Here is a 15,615-nt window from a genome sequence, read left to right on the forward strand (position 1 = left end):
TTTATTTTTTTTTAATTCATCCAAGTCTTGGTACCTGGTGATGCTTCTGACTTCATACTGCAATCAGCTTTAAATGACCTCTGGTCTATAAAACCAGATACAGTTCAAGTAATAAGAACACAAAACTCCCAAAGCTATGTTTACACGGTAACGTTTATATCAACTAGAGGTAAGCATGTATCTCATTTTGTACTTCTGTAAATTTTTCTCTAAGAAACAAATTTATATTCTCTAAAGCTCCACTGAAAAAATTAAAAACTCCATACTACGTGGCAATGAGAAAGAATGAAATATGGCCCTTTGTAGCAACGTGGATGGAACTGGAGAGTGTTATGCTAAGTGAAATAAGCCATACAGAGAAAGACAAATACCATATGTTTTTACTCTTATGTGGATCCTGAGAAACTTAACAGAAACCCATGGGGGAGGGGAAGGAAAAAAAAGAAAAAAAAGAGGTTAGATTGGGAGAGAGAGTCAAAGCATAAGAGACTCTTAAAAACTGAGAACAAACTGAGGGTTGATGGGGGGTGGGAGGGTGAGGAGGGTCGGTGATGGGCATTGAAGAGGGCATCTTTTGGGATGAGTACTGGGTGTTGTATGGAAACTAATTTGACAATAAATTTCATATAATAAAAAATTAAAAAAAGTAAAAAAAAAGTAAAAATTCCATAAAATGGCAGAGAAAGAAGTGGATTCATAGCCTTGATCACTTTTAGGAGAAATAGAAAATAAATGGTCAATTTTTTTCTATTGTAATTAAAATTTTAGTCCTATTTCAAGGAATGTACAGCTTCAATGCATGAGAAACACTATATATACCATAAATGCACTATCTGTATAATAGGCTACTTCATATTTAGAAAAAATTAGCAAAGATATGAATTCTGGAAATGAGCTTTAAGTAGTTAGCATGTCTTGGGAGACACTAGTCTAACCAGATCTTGCCTGATGAAAGGATTCTGTGGTCAAATCCACATGGGAAACTGCATACCCCAGCTTATCCTTGAAGATTGACAGATCTCATTAGAATAATAAAATCCCTGAGAATTCCTACAGTGAGAAAAAAAAAACATACAAAAACAAAAACTGAAAGAAAACATTTCACCTGTGTTTAAGACAGCATTTACCAAAATTATTTTTACCTCTCTGTCCTTTTCAAGCAATAGCTATTAACTTCCTATTAATGTTTTGCATTTTCAAGTCTTAAAGTCAAGTTTAACGACCAAATTTAGTATTTGGGCTATCTAGTTCAAAAATAGGTCCCTGAATATGCATGTATTTACTTTTCTTTGGGCAATAATTATTTTCCAATTCATTGTTTATTTCTCATTTTATAAAATTGTTTAATTTGCTTGTTGGATGGAGGGCAAAGAATTTCATTTAACATGAATTGAAATTCTAAAAATTTCCCAAAGTTTAGATTGTCAAAAATGCTGTATAAATGAAGATATGGTGATCCTTGTTCTCCGAGGAATACATCTATAGTTCAGAGAGAAATTTTACAGCTTCAGCAGCCTTAAGAAATACAGTACCAAAATCATAAGTACCAAATCAAATTCTAGGACTCTACCCAACAGAGGTCAGTAGGTTTCCAATGGTGAAGCATCTTCCCAAAGCAGAGATAAATCTGAGGACAAGCCCTTATTTCTTTTAAAGTGAGATTGTATTAACAGGCCTCCCAGGCTTCAGGCTATTTCCTGGAATTCAGTTTTGTACTGTATTCATGTTTAAAGAAAATAGCAATATCCCAGCCTAGCCCTCTATACTATGATAATGGTACTGGGACAAAACGAAAAGAAGTTTTGGAATATCCCACTGGTCGTTGATCTTTACCTCATGGTCCCAATACCTCCTTTTGTTTATCCCATAACACTTTATTTTAAGCCATGGATATTGAACCTTAAATGAATAGCACTTTATCTGTTATTTTGCTGTTTCTGCTACGGCTAAATCTTTAGCTCAAATTCAAGGATCCACATCTTCCCCATTCATCCCCCCTTTTTTGTGATAATACAATAAAACCAATTTTGTTACTCATGGATATATTGGTATTTTATTAACATCTTCAAATCCTATTTGGTACTTCATCGCAGGAGACTTTGATCTGCTTGGTTATGAAATGATTGAAGGGAACAATGTCACCCTGGATATTACAGAACAAATCAAAGGAAAACCCAGTTTGGACACATTCACACTAAACTGGGATGGAATCACTTCGAAGCCTCTGACCCCATGGTCATCAGAAGCTGAAGTATGCTCTTAGCTAATTTGTTAAATAGAAAGCTATTTAAATATCACCTTTCTAGTAAAACAAAAGAAAACAAAATAAACCCCACACTTTAAGGAGCAGTAATACACTCATTTACTTGACATGGTGGGTTGGAGCCAACCCATAGAGAGTGGAGAAGGGAGGAAACATCACAGAGACACAGGGGATGAAAGGGGGGGTTCTTAGATCTGTGCCAACAGGATCCATTGTATCTCTGTGTGGGGCAGCTGTTTTTGTAGAAAGAATGTTTGCTTGGGAGTTACTGAATTTTGACAACTATCTACACAATGAGTTTAGGTTAATATTTGTTTGATGATTAACATCTTACTTTATCTCCTTAATTCTAAATGCTAATTATATCTGTGCTTTGCAAGAGAAGTAGATGTGGAAATTACAGGAAAACTTGTGAATAAATGTGTACCAATTCCTATATAATCCAAGATCATTTATTATTTTTAAAATAACCATCAATACAGTCTTATAGTATCTGAATCTCTTCTTTTGAAAAACAGAATACATTGTATATTTTGTATATTGTATTTGCATATTTTGAAAAACAGAATACAGTGTATAGTTTTTTCCAGTTAATTTTGAACTAATGGGGAAAACTATTCACTTGGAACCTGTTTAATTGAGTGCTAATTCATTTAGGTTTGCCTCATTGCCCTCTTTAAAAAAAACTACTAAACAAGTATGTCTACCTTACATAACAACGGTGTAAGCTAATGTTACCCAATTGGATGTAACTATTGTGATTCTAAAATAAAACTCTTGAAAAAGTCACTAGACACTAAAATTATTACATATTAACTTAAAATTATTTAGGAAATGATCTCATAATGATGGCTGAAGTATGGGAATTATGCAAATGTTCAGTTATAACTAATTAGTGGAATGAGTAGTAATAGTATAAATGTTCTAACTCTTCATGAAAAAGAAGTTACTAAAGCTCATATTTTTAATTTAGTTTCAGGCAGCCGTAGAAGAAATGGTTACTGCCAAGTGTCCACTGCAAATTGCAAATTTTGAAGAAGGATTTGTTGTGAAATACTTAAGAGATTATGAGTCTGATTTTAACCTGGTATGGAATGTAAATGAACAGTGAAACTGACCAAATAAGAATTCGTATAAATGCTTGGAATCTTGTGATTCTCTTTGGACTAACATTAATTCCTATTGTCAAATTGCAAAAATAATTTGTTACACATTTATTGGTAAGGTCTGCTTTATCATCTCCTTGCATTATAGTGTGATTCATTTGTGAAATTCACCACATATGAATTTTCTCGATCAAGGGAAAGTAAGAAAGATGATGGACAATATAAGATCTATAGGGTGTTTTACTTGTTTTCTTTACTTGGACGCAGAGTATATCCTGTTTCCTCATTGGCTTCTGAGCATATAATTTGTAGTAGGGCTTCCCTTGATTTTTGAGATCACCCTCTGGTCAATTAGTAAAATACTTGTCCTTATTTCTCTCTTGGTGAGGTATAAGAACTTTGATGTACAGTAAAGAAAATTTCAGAATACTCTTATCTTCCTAATTCTTATTTTGAAAATCCGAGGAAGCCAGATATTCACCATTTCCAAATGAATACCATAAGAATAAGGACTATATAGGCTAGTGATTTGGTTCAGATCAATACCTTAGAAATAAATATGAATCCTTAAAAATATTTATCACATGCTTTAAATCACATGCTTTAAATCTGTTTAATGAGCAGATTTATTAGTGAAAAAAAAGGAAAATATTTCCATTTAATTGGCTCTCATTTCAAATTAATTTAATAAACATGCATGTACTTGGGTTCTCCTATCCTGAATGTAGTGCTAGCAGCCTTGGGAATTGCACAGTAATTTACACTATGCTCTTTCCTTTCTTCATTTCCCATCATCATCCTGGCACACATTCTTTGCTCTATCTTACTTTGATTATTTGCATTTCCCAGCACCATCTTCTTACATCCCTGCTTATTTCACTTATTTTACCCTCTCCCTGAAGCTCCTTAGTCCATCTTTCCTTTGAAATGAGTCTTGTTTATCTTTAAAGACAACTCATGTAGTGCTTCCTCTGAGTTATCTTTCTTGATGCTTTATATGTGAGTTAGAGGCCTCTCTTCAACCTCATAATTATATATGTATAATACTTCAACATCAGTATTATAATCCTTAGTTCCTTTGTCCCAAACTTCATGGGATAGGAAATATCCCATATAGGGATAGTGTTCTTCACCACTTGAACCTTGAAGATTCAACAAAAAACAAATTAACAAACAATAACCTGGCACATAGTGAACACTGAATGAATATTTGTGGAGGGATGCCTGGGTAGCTCAGTCGGTTGAGCATCCGACTTCCGCTCAGGTCGTGATCTTGGGAGTTTGTGAGTGTGAGCCCTGCATTGGGCTCTCTGCTGTCAGCACAGAGCCTGCTTCAGATCCTCTGTCCCTGCCTTTCTTTCTGTACCTCCCTCCCTCACTCTCTCTTCGTCTCCCTCAAAATAAATTAACTTTAAAAAAATTATAAAAAAATATTTGTGGAAGGAATGAATAAATATCCCTAAGAGTTCATGATATAAGGAGAAATATAAGATTTAGGAAATAGCCAAATACAGGTACAAGGGATTATATGATTGTGGAGCCAAAGGAGTGATACAGGATGAGAGCATTAGACTTTCAAAGAAGAGAGAGAATATTTCAAGTTAAAGTGGTGTGGGAAGCAATGGATCCAAGTTGGAACTTGAACAAATTGGGTGGAGATGTGGGGGAATAAAGCAGGACAATAAGTCATGTTTTCATTTGAAATATTACTGTTTCTGTAGGAACATATTAACAGAGGGCAGAAGACAGCGGAAACTGATGCTTACTGTGGTCGTTATTCCCTGAAAAACCCAGCTGTTCTCTTTGACTCCACAGATGTTAAACCAAACAGACTACCATATGGAGACATTTTATTATTTCCTTATAATCAGGTGAACTCAACAAAATGATATGCTAATGTAATCTGTAAAATACCTTGATAATAAAATTTCCTGAAATATAAGACAGGGAAAACTGCTTGTCATGTGAAATCATGTCACATTAGACAGGTACTGTGGTTCACATTCTGGGGCCTTGTGATTTCCTCTTCTGTTGGTTTTCAAAAAAAAATGAAAAAAATATGTAATATCACGCACACGTATTCTGCTTTATCTTATAATTTCAGAGAAAATTACTTGCACATGAATTTAAATATTAAAACAATTAAAAATGTATAATCTCCTCAATATATTTTATTTATTAAGAAGAAACAAAAGTGGATAGCCATCATAGAGTGATCTTGGGTATCCAGTCAAGGAGAAGTGAAGGGAAAGCATGAGTAGAGATGGGAGTTTTAGGATAGGTATTTAAGATTAGCAATCATAGTCTTGTTTACCCTTTCTCTGGTTTTAAAATTCTCAAGTTGTGATATACATCCTCAAGTTCTAAGTTCTAAATATATTTGGTATGCTTAAGATGTTGTAGACCATTAAGATTGGTATTTAACTACCATTTTACAGTGACATGCATCTTTACCTCTAAATGCTTAGCTGCATTCACATCCCAATTAATCTACTTCAGTGTTTATCTCCTCTTTGTGTGTTTGGGCTTTTACATCCACGGTAGAGTTCACTTAGAGCTGGATTTAAATTTTACATTGCTACATGACTAAAGGGAGGGAATTATTTTCATTTTTTAAGGAAACCATATCTAAGAAAACAATAAGGAATTAATCCTTAATTGTAAGGTCGTTCAACTCCACTTCCTCTTCTAGAAAATCTTTCACAATTCTTCTATACCTAATTGGCTGAAATTAATTATCCCTGTCTCTGTGTTCTGAAATATTTTGTATGGAAAATTATCAATATTTATTTACTGGATTAGGTTGAGTTAACTTGAATTGCTATAAAACAACTTAAAGCTAAGATATTATTACTGATTTCTTTTTTAATTTTCTGTGTAGTTATGTTTAGCATACAAAGGATTCCTGGCAAATTATATTGCTCTAAAATTCCAATACCAAGACAGAAGCAAGATTACTAGAAGCAATGATATACAATTTACCTATAACTTTACTAATGGAAACAAGTAAGTTACATTCTGTGAATGTAAAATGGAAGTTATAATACAGTATATAACCTGAACATAAAACAAACCCACTCTTTGTTAACTTTTTAAATTTTTTTTCCACTTTTTGTTAGTTTGGGTTTTTTTGTTTTGTTTTTGAGAGAGAGTATGTACACACACGAGCAGGAGAGGGGCAAAGAAAGAGAGGGAGAGAGAGAGTCTTAAGCAGGCTCCACACCCAACATGGAGCCTAACACAGGGGTCAATGTCACAACTATGAGGTTATGACTTGAGCCAAAAATCAAGATTTGGACGTTTAACTGACTGAGCCACCCAGATGCCCCACTTTTTGTTAGTTTTTGACAAATGCTGTGCAGCATAGATCTGACTGCCGTTTTCATGCCCTCTACATTAGCATCCTAACAGAAATAATTGTGGCAAAAATAAATAGATTATGAAAATAAGAATTGGTCTAGTGTTATCATCACCCATGACCATTTGAAAGGTAAAACAATGGTAAACCTTATAATTTAAATCATGTATTATTAAATCTAATAATGTTCCCACTTACTGAAGGCAGGTAGAAAGAGACTCCTTTATCACAATATTGTCATTAAACTTTGATCACTGAAAACAAGGTGCTTTCTAGGTGTGAGCAGAGCAAATAAAATATTTCAATGAATATTTCAAAGTTAATGGAGAAGAGACACTTTTTAATGCTTGGTTTGCCAAAAGTTAGACACATAGAAATGCAAGCAGAGAAGTATAAGGGAAGAAGATAGATGTCTAAGAAAGCTATCTAATGACTATAATTGCCACACCCTCAAGCACAAGTTAGTTCTGCATAATTACGTTTTTTTTTATTATTATATCTTCTGAAATTTGCGTCAATCCACTTTTGTATTTCCACATAGAACACACATACAAATTTCACACACAATAGAGTCATAATGAAGACATACACATGCACATATACACCTTTTTTATTTGAAAACGTGTTCTCCAGGTACATTTTGCTATAAACATTCCCTGCATGCCTGAATTGAACAGATTAGATTGACAATTTTAGTTTTGGTGAGCATCACCTGCATGCGTTTGACTCATTCACTGTGACGAGATTTTGGAACATTTTACAGATCTTGGTTCTTTCATATTCGTCAAAGCATCACTCACCATATTGCTAAATAGGTCTTTCCTTTTAACCTGCAATTTATCTGCTGTAAAATACATTTGATAAGACTGATGGGCTTCCTTTACCCTAAATGCTATGATATCTTTAAACAAGAATGTCATGATTTTCAGAGGAATAGGGTTCACTGGGTAAAATTATTGCCCGTCAAGGCAAAGTAAACTCCCCTGCTCCTATTGTGTATTTCTAAATTTGCTTTGATTTAGCTTAGACAGGCCACCATCAAGTAGATGTGTTAGAGTTAGATTATTTTTAGTACAATGTTAGTGTTAGAAGTGCCATTGCCCCCCCAAGAATTATGGTATAACCTTTCCAAAACAGTGATTTTTGTAGCTATAAATCAGGTTTCAAAATCTGAAAAGTGAAATATGATTTTCTTTTAGAAAACACTGTTATCTAGGGATGCCTGCATGGCTCAGTCGGTTAAGCGTCAGACTTCTGCTCAGGTAATCTCACAGGTTGTGAATTCAAGCCCCGTGTCAGCTCAGAGCCTGGAGCCCACTTTGGATTCTGTGTCCTTCTCTCTCTTTGCCCCTCCCCTGCTCATGCTCTGTCTCTCTGTCTCAAAAATAAATAAATGTTAAAGAAATAATAATAATAATAATAATAAAACACTGTTATGTAGCCACAAAGACAGTGTGCTGTTCGCTTAAGTTTTGATATCATTTGTAGTCTCTTTTTGTCTGATAAAGGGTCCTGTTCAGTATACTAAATTTTCTAAGTAGTAGTTTCTTAAACTTTAGAATTATATAATTAGGGTAGAATTCTACTGAGACCCTAAGTGTTTTTTTTTTCATATTTATTTAAAGAGCACTTTATCTTGCTGTAGTTCCACATATAGTTTTCTAAAAATATGTTAGTTTAAGCTAAGCTTTGAGGCACTGAGGTGGATCCCATGATGAGTTTGGGAACCATGAAGGAAATTAAAATAGTAGGTGCTCAAACAAACTAGTCAGTTAATAATTACAGCAGTAGCTGATATAAAGATTATTGTTAAATTGTGTTTAGTTATTTTGATGGCAATATTTTTCTCTTTGTTGCAAACTCTCATAGCTGAATTGCTTAACTATAACTCATAGAATTCCAATGCAGTTAATATCAAGTACAAAATCTGAATCTAAATTACACATTTAAGGGGTAATGTGCTTTACGTAAATCACTTACCACTTTTGTCTCATATCAGGAGACAGTGCAACTCTAGGGAGCTCTTTTGGGAGTAATAACAAGTTCCAGTTTTGCTTCTTGGTATTGAACTGAATTTACTGTTCTATCCTTGACATTTTTTACTAAAATAGTTTACTTTATTCTTGTGTCTTGTTTTTATTTATATGCTTGCTCTACACCAAGGCACATACTCCTTAATTTCCTTACCTATCGCTACAGAATATTTCACCTTCCTGTGGCTATTTGCCAAGGCTACAAATAAAAGAAAACCTATATTTACAGTATACAACATTAAGTCTATTACTACCAGTTCAAATTTCTGTCTGCTGTTTCTTGTTATGGCTGCACCTCTGTGCTAATAAAGTGCGTTTAATGGTCTTCTTGTGGGAAAAAAACCACTTTTCCTCTTTAAGAATTTAGTGCTTTTTTATAGTGTATTGGTTTACATTAATTAACCATATTTCAGCTGGACCTACACTTGCATAGACCTTCTGGACCTCATACAAGCCAAATACACTGGGACAAAATTTTCTCTTCAGAGGATTGGTTTACAGAAGGCATCAGAATCACAGGTTTTCTATGTAGACACAGTATACATTGGACAGACATCTACAGTGTCCGCATGGGATGGTATGTTGTATCATTTCATATCGATTCAAAACCTCTAAATCTATCTTGTAGAAAAATCTTACCATGGGAATTATTGTTTACTTTACATAGACATTAATCTCTAAATATTTGAGTCATTCTTTTATCTGAATATTATTTAAATAATATTATTTTTTATTCTAAGGATAAATGTACTCTTAATGAAAACTTTGTCATTGTGGCAAGAATTAGTCTTTCTAGTCCTGGATTCTGTTTATATATATATAAACTGTGACAAATATTTTCATTTTGCTTTGTTTGATTTTTGAGAAACTAATCACAAAGATATGTGTTCCTAAAAGGCAGCTATTGACATTGGCATCTGTTTGGTATGATTAAACTGAATATTTTCATGGACATCATGGTGATAATTAATAATACTATAAATGAAAAATTTATTTCTGGTAGTCTAAGCATTGTTTTATAGTCATGTCAGTAGACTCCTACATATGAGCTGTGATAATAAAATAATTACAATTAAACTGTGATCTTTTTTTTTTTTTTAATTTTTTTTTTCAACGTTTATTTATTTTTGGGACAGAGAGAGACAGAGCATGAACGGGGGAGGGGCAGAGAGAGAGGGAGACACAGAATCGGAAACAGGCTCCAGGCTCTGAGCCATCAGCCCAGAGCCCGACGCGGGGCTCGAACTCACGGACCGCGAGATCGTGACCTGGCTGAAGTCGGACGCTTAACCGGCTGCGCCACCCAGGCGCCCCTAAACTGTGATCTTTAAAAAAATCAACCTAATTCTAAACAATCACCTTTATGGCACAAAAACAGACACACAGACCAATGGAATAGAATAGAAACCCCAGAACTAGACCCACAAACGTATGGCCAACTCATCTTTGACAAAGCAGGAAAGAACATCCAATGGAAAAAAGACAGCCTCTTTAACAAATGGTGCTGGGAGAACTGGACAGCAACATGCAGAAGGTTGAAACTAGACCACTTTCTCACACCATTTACAAAAATTAACTCAAAATGGATAAAGGACCTAAATGTGAGACAGGAAACCATCAAAACCTTAGAGGAGAAAGCAGGAAAAGACCTCTCTGACCTCAGCCGTAGCAATCTCTTACTCGACACATCCCCAAAGGCAAGGGAATTAAAAGCAAAAGTGAATTACTGGGACCTTATGAAGATAAAAAGCTTCTGCACAGCAAAGGAAACAACCAACAAAACTAAAAGGCAGCCAACGGAATGGGAAAAGATATTTGCAAATGACATATCGGACAAAGGGCTAGTATCTAAAATCTATAAAGATCTCACCAAACTCCACACCCGAAAAACAAATAACCCAGTGAAGAAATGGGCAGAAAACATGAATAGACACTTCTCTAAAGAAGACATCCAGATGGCCAACAGGCACATGAAAAGATGTTCAGCGTCGCTCCTTATCAGGGAAATACAAATCAAAACCACACTCAGGTATCACCTCACGCCAGTCAGAGTGGCCAAAATGAACAAATCAGGAGACTATAGATGCTGGAGAGGATGTGGAGAAACGGGAACCCTCTTGCACTGTTGGTGGGAATGCAAATTGGTGCAGCCGCTCTGGAAAGCAGTGTGGAGGTTCCTCAGAAAATTAAAAATAGACCTACCCTATGACCCAGCAATAGCACTGCTAGGAATTTACCCAAGGGATACAGGAGTACTGATGCATAGGGGCACTTGTACCCCAATGTTCATAGCAGCACTCTCAACAATAGCCAAATTATGGAAAGAGCCTAAATGTCCATCAACTGATGAATGGATAAAGAAATTGTGGTTTATATACACAATGGAATACTACGTGGCAATGAGAAAAAATGAAATATGGCCTTTTGTAGCAACGTGGATAGAACTGGAGAGTGTGATGCTAAGTGAAATAAGCCATACAGAGAAAGACAGATACCATATGTTTTCACTCTTATGTGGATCCTGAGAAACTTAACAGAACCCATGGGGGAGGGGAAGGAAAAAAAAAAAAAAAAAAAAAGGACGTTAGAGTGGGAGAGAGCCAAAGCATAAGAGACTGTTAAAAACTGAGAACAAACTGAGGGTTGATGGGGGGTGGGAGGGAGGGGAGGGTGGGTGATGGGTATTGAGGAGGGCACCTTTTGGGATGAGCACTGGGTGTTGTATGGAAACCAATTTGTCAATAAATTTCATATATATAAAAAAAATAAAAAATAAAATAAAATGTTGGGAAACAGGGGCAAAAAAAAATAAAATAAACAATCACCTTTAACAGTGACCACTCACATTTTTCAGAGAAATTTTAAAATCCTTTCCTTTGGAACTACTCTCAAGTGCAAGGTCAAAAGTCAACTGGTTAAAATTAAATGTACTACTTTAGAGTCACTTCTTTTGAATCTGCTCTCAGCAGAATTTACATTCTAATTAGTGGAGCACATATATAAGACAGCTCACTTGGGCTCAGATGGATGTTGTAGTTCAACAGATAGCATGTATTTAGCACCTACCATGTGCCAGGCACTGTACTAGCTACTAAAGAAATTGCTGTGGACAAGACAGCCCGAGTCCTGTCCTCATGGAGTGCACGTCTTAGCACTACATTCAGGAACCTAGGACAGAGCAGAGCTAACAGGCCCACAGAAGGCTACATGAAACCCAGGGTTTGGTGGCTTTTAAATATTTTCTTTTACCTGGTAAAGCTCATATGTTGACAGACTTTAAAGCTTTATATTCTAGAAGTAAAAGTTTGCCAAGCTCCAAAAACTACTTGTCTTAAGATCTTCTTTCTAAAATTTGATTCTAAACAACTATTCCTATTCCATGACATGGATATTATTTGATGATTTTCTTTTTTAGCAGCAGAAGCTATGAAATTTTATTTTCCATTTATTCCATGTTCTTTAGAAATGCCAAAGAGAAGACTTCCAGCATTAGCAAATAAAGGGATATTTTTAAAGAACTTTCAGGTGAATCAGACCAAAATTAATGGATCAAGTATTACCAACCAATATTCTATCACCATGACTTCATATAATTGCAGTTATAATATACCCATGATGGCTGTGAGCTTTGCACAGGTAAGCTCAGAATTTTGCAACTTACTGTTTTCAATTTATGGAAAATTAGCTTTGATCTAATAACCTTTTTAAAAAATTTTTACAAATGGCTGACATTCAGATGGAATATCTTTTGATAGGACAAGATAAGCATATAGCATCTGACATTCAGATGGAGTATCTTTTAATAGGACAAGATAAGCTTATTCTAAGCATAAATGAAGAGTTAGAGCCTTGTTAGACTTGAGCATGAAAATTCACTTTAAGCATTAAGAAAGTCTTTAAGAAATATGTCTATGGGAAAAAACAAGGGGAAACTGTCTTAAGAAACAGATTTAACTAGAATTTTCTCTGTTGACTTAAAAGGAAATGCTATGGGCTCTTTCAGTAAAAGTTTTGAACAGAAAATTTGAAATTCTGCAATATGTTCTTAAATGTTTCTGTTAGAAACACCACTTTTTGCTTGTATCAAAATTGGTACTGGGAGGAAAAAGATAGGTTTCCAGAATTCCAAAAGGACCTGAATAATTTTTGTACTGCTTGAGTTATTTATAATAAGATCAGTATTAAATACTATAAATGTAAGTATTTTAAAATGTAATGTCCTCCAAAACTATCCAAGGAATTAATATAATTTTCCACAGTGAATCAAAAACAAGTATAATAAGCTCCAGATTGGAGTTAAATAGTAATTAAATATTTTTGTGAAAGTCTCAAAGAGTGTTTTGCTTAATGATAGTCTGATTCTGTGATTAAAAATACAGGAAAACTCTTAAGTATTCCACAAAAGTTGCTTTACCCTATGCTGGTGCAATGTTGTAATCTTAGTATCTTCAGGATGAAATGTCTTGTAAATATGTTTCAGTCGTTTACTCTTAGCTGCACAACAGAATGTAGTATCAGGGGTTTGTGTTGTTAAATAATCAGTGACATCAGCTCCCATTTTTCAAGATTCCTCATTAAAATTGGTAATTGTATCCTCTAGCTTTTGTTATTCAGTCAAAGTCAAATTAAGGAATATGGGACATATGTTTGTGACCTTTTTAAAAAAATTCCAGTGAAAGATACACGCAGTAATGTGCACATCTGTTAAATGTTATTTGTATTGATAAATAATCCAGTATGTGCTGTTTTGCATCTAGCTGCTTCTGTTTGATATTATGAGATTTGTGTGTTGCATGTAGCTGTAGTTCATTCTTTGTCATTGCTTTACCGTATTCCGTGGTGTGAATATACCACAATTTAACCATCCTGTTGATGGGCTTTTGTCTTATTTCCAGTTTGGGGCTATTATGAACAAAGCTGCTGTGAACTTATGTCTTTTGGCAATTATGTTTACTCTTTTCTGTGGGCAGTGAGGCTTAAAGTTTTAAATTCCACAAGATTCACAGACAACCGTGAGGGATCTGAAGCAGGAGGATGTTATCATTTTCACTAGTACAGTCACTGTGTATGAATTTTTATAGCATGTGTTGCTTTTGTCAATTGATTGGCACTCAACGTTAGGCAGGTTTTTCTTGAGTCTGGATCAGAATCTGTGCTGATTATATACTTCGGTATATTGTTAGTTTTCTAGTCCCCATATGTTATTTCTCCAAAGAGATTTTTAGTTTTTTGATAGCAAAGACTTCATCTTATGTTTCTTTGCCTCCCCACAGTGATTAGCACTGTACCTTGAATGGGATGCCTGTTCAATAAATATTTGTTCGTTGAGTGATGGAGGGTACACTCTGAATTAATGAGGTATTACTAAGGTTCCAGCTGATTGCTGCACAGATGACTGAGTTGACTTTGGCCTCATTATTGCAGCTTTGTAGGTATGGCCTGTGTTGATTTATGTGACTCTCCTTAATGTTCTGAGGAATCCTGAATACCTGAGGCTCATTTATGTCATGTCACAGGATTGTACGATGGTGAAATAGAAATCATGTTAGCTGTTGTTATGTTTAATCATTTTATCAATATTTATTTTGGAAATTAGATAATCACAAATGAGACAGAGAATGAGTCTGTTTACAGAGGAAATAATTGGCCAGGGGAGTCAAAGATTCGTATTCAGAGAATTCAAGCCGCGTCTCCACCTGTAAGTGGCAGCTTTGACATTCAAGCTTATGGACACATTCTCAAAGGTATATGACAAAAGTTCAGAACGGTTGGACAATGCCAATCTAGGCAGCCATAATAAAAATTTTGGTGTATTTCTTTCTAATATGATTTCCCTACATAATTTATATCCTTGAGATTATGTTAGTGACATAAAGCTAAATTATCCAGAACAAATTATATTTTCACTTTTTCTTTATTGCCTCACCAGATATACCAGGTTACATTCCCAAAAGTTTGTTTTTCTTTTATGTCCCCAGCTTATAGGTTCTCTATAAAGTTAATCAATAATCAAAAATAAAAGTTTTTGAGCCAGAGCTATCATCTGAGGTACGTTACTCATGTAATTTTTGCTTCCAAGAGATTCATAAATTCTTGGCCTAAATAAGACGCAAATTTCATTTTTACTATATTGGAGGAGGACAGTTGGCTTATGTATGTATGTAGCACATACTTCATGGGTTTTAAGGGTGAAATCGGTTTGTGAATTTTTGACCCCTGCTATTTGCTGTCCCTCTGTTGAATGCAGGCCTTCCCGCCACTGTGTCGGCTGCAGATTTACAGTTTGCTCTCCAGAGTGTGGAAGAAGTGGGACGAGTCTCAGTAACACGGGAGGGAACGTGTGCTGGATACTCATGGAACATCCAGTGGAGAAGCACACGTGGAAGGCAGAATCTTCTACAGGTTCCCTCCTCTGGCTTGGCTTTTGTTTGTTTGTTTGTTTTCCATGTGTTGCTGGCTTATTGCACCTTGCCTCATTTTTTTTTTTAAAGAATTGGAGACTGTCTATATTTAAAAAATGCAAACTATAGACTAAACATTAAAAAAAGAGAAATTGAGGGAAGATTGTTCTAAGTTAAGTTGATTCGATGTTCTCTTTCATGGAGAATTGCTGTTGGTACTTTATTTGCTGTCCCCTCTGGAAAGAGACCAGGGATATGTGTTAGAAGACCCTTTATAGGGGCAGGAGGAGCCCAGGCAGGGCTTATAGGTTATCCTGTGTACCCCCAGGTAGTTCCTGTGGTAAGCTGTTATCTAATTACCTTTGCTTAGTTAGAGTGTGAAGGGGGTCAGAGGAGAGGAGTTGGACCCAGAGTATGTGAAGGAGAGGAATCTAGAGGAGTCTGGGGGCTCAGA

The 15,615-nt window shown here is 35.2% G+C and overlaps 1 protein-coding gene across 1 annotated transcript in view; it reads left to right on the forward strand.

Moving 5' to 3' along the window:
- The window catches only part of PKHD1L1 (PKHD1 like 1), a 167,568-nt gene that overhangs the window by 37,714 nt on the left and 114,239 nt on the right, over positions 1-15,615 (forward strand). Inside the window, exons 17-25 of the mRNA XM_047074118.1 lie at positions 26-169; positions 2,094-2,251; positions 3,237-3,350; positions 5,091-5,240; positions 6,251-6,375; positions 9,174-9,337; positions 12,224-12,396; positions 14,357-14,504; positions 15,008-15,162. Of these exons, the coding sequence (XP_046930074.1) occupies positions 26-169; positions 2,094-2,251; positions 3,237-3,350; positions 5,091-5,240; positions 6,251-6,375; positions 9,174-9,337; positions 12,224-12,396; positions 14,357-14,504; positions 15,008-15,162 (1,331 nt within the window). The remainder of the gene's footprint in view (positions 1-25; positions 170-2,093; positions 2,252-3,236; positions 3,351-5,090; positions 5,241-6,250; positions 6,376-9,173; positions 9,338-12,223; positions 12,397-14,356; positions 14,505-15,007; positions 15,163-15,615) is intronic.

The sequence above is a fragment of the Lynx rufus genome, unplaced genomic scaffold, assembly GCF_022079265.1.
Source record: "Lynx rufus isolate CCGP_SWC_20201006 ecotype Redwood Valley unplaced genomic scaffold, mLynRuf1.p SCAF_12, whole genome shotgun sequence".
In the NCBI taxonomy this organism is placed as follows: Eukaryota; Metazoa; Chordata; class Mammalia; order Carnivora; family Felidae; genus Lynx; species Lynx rufus.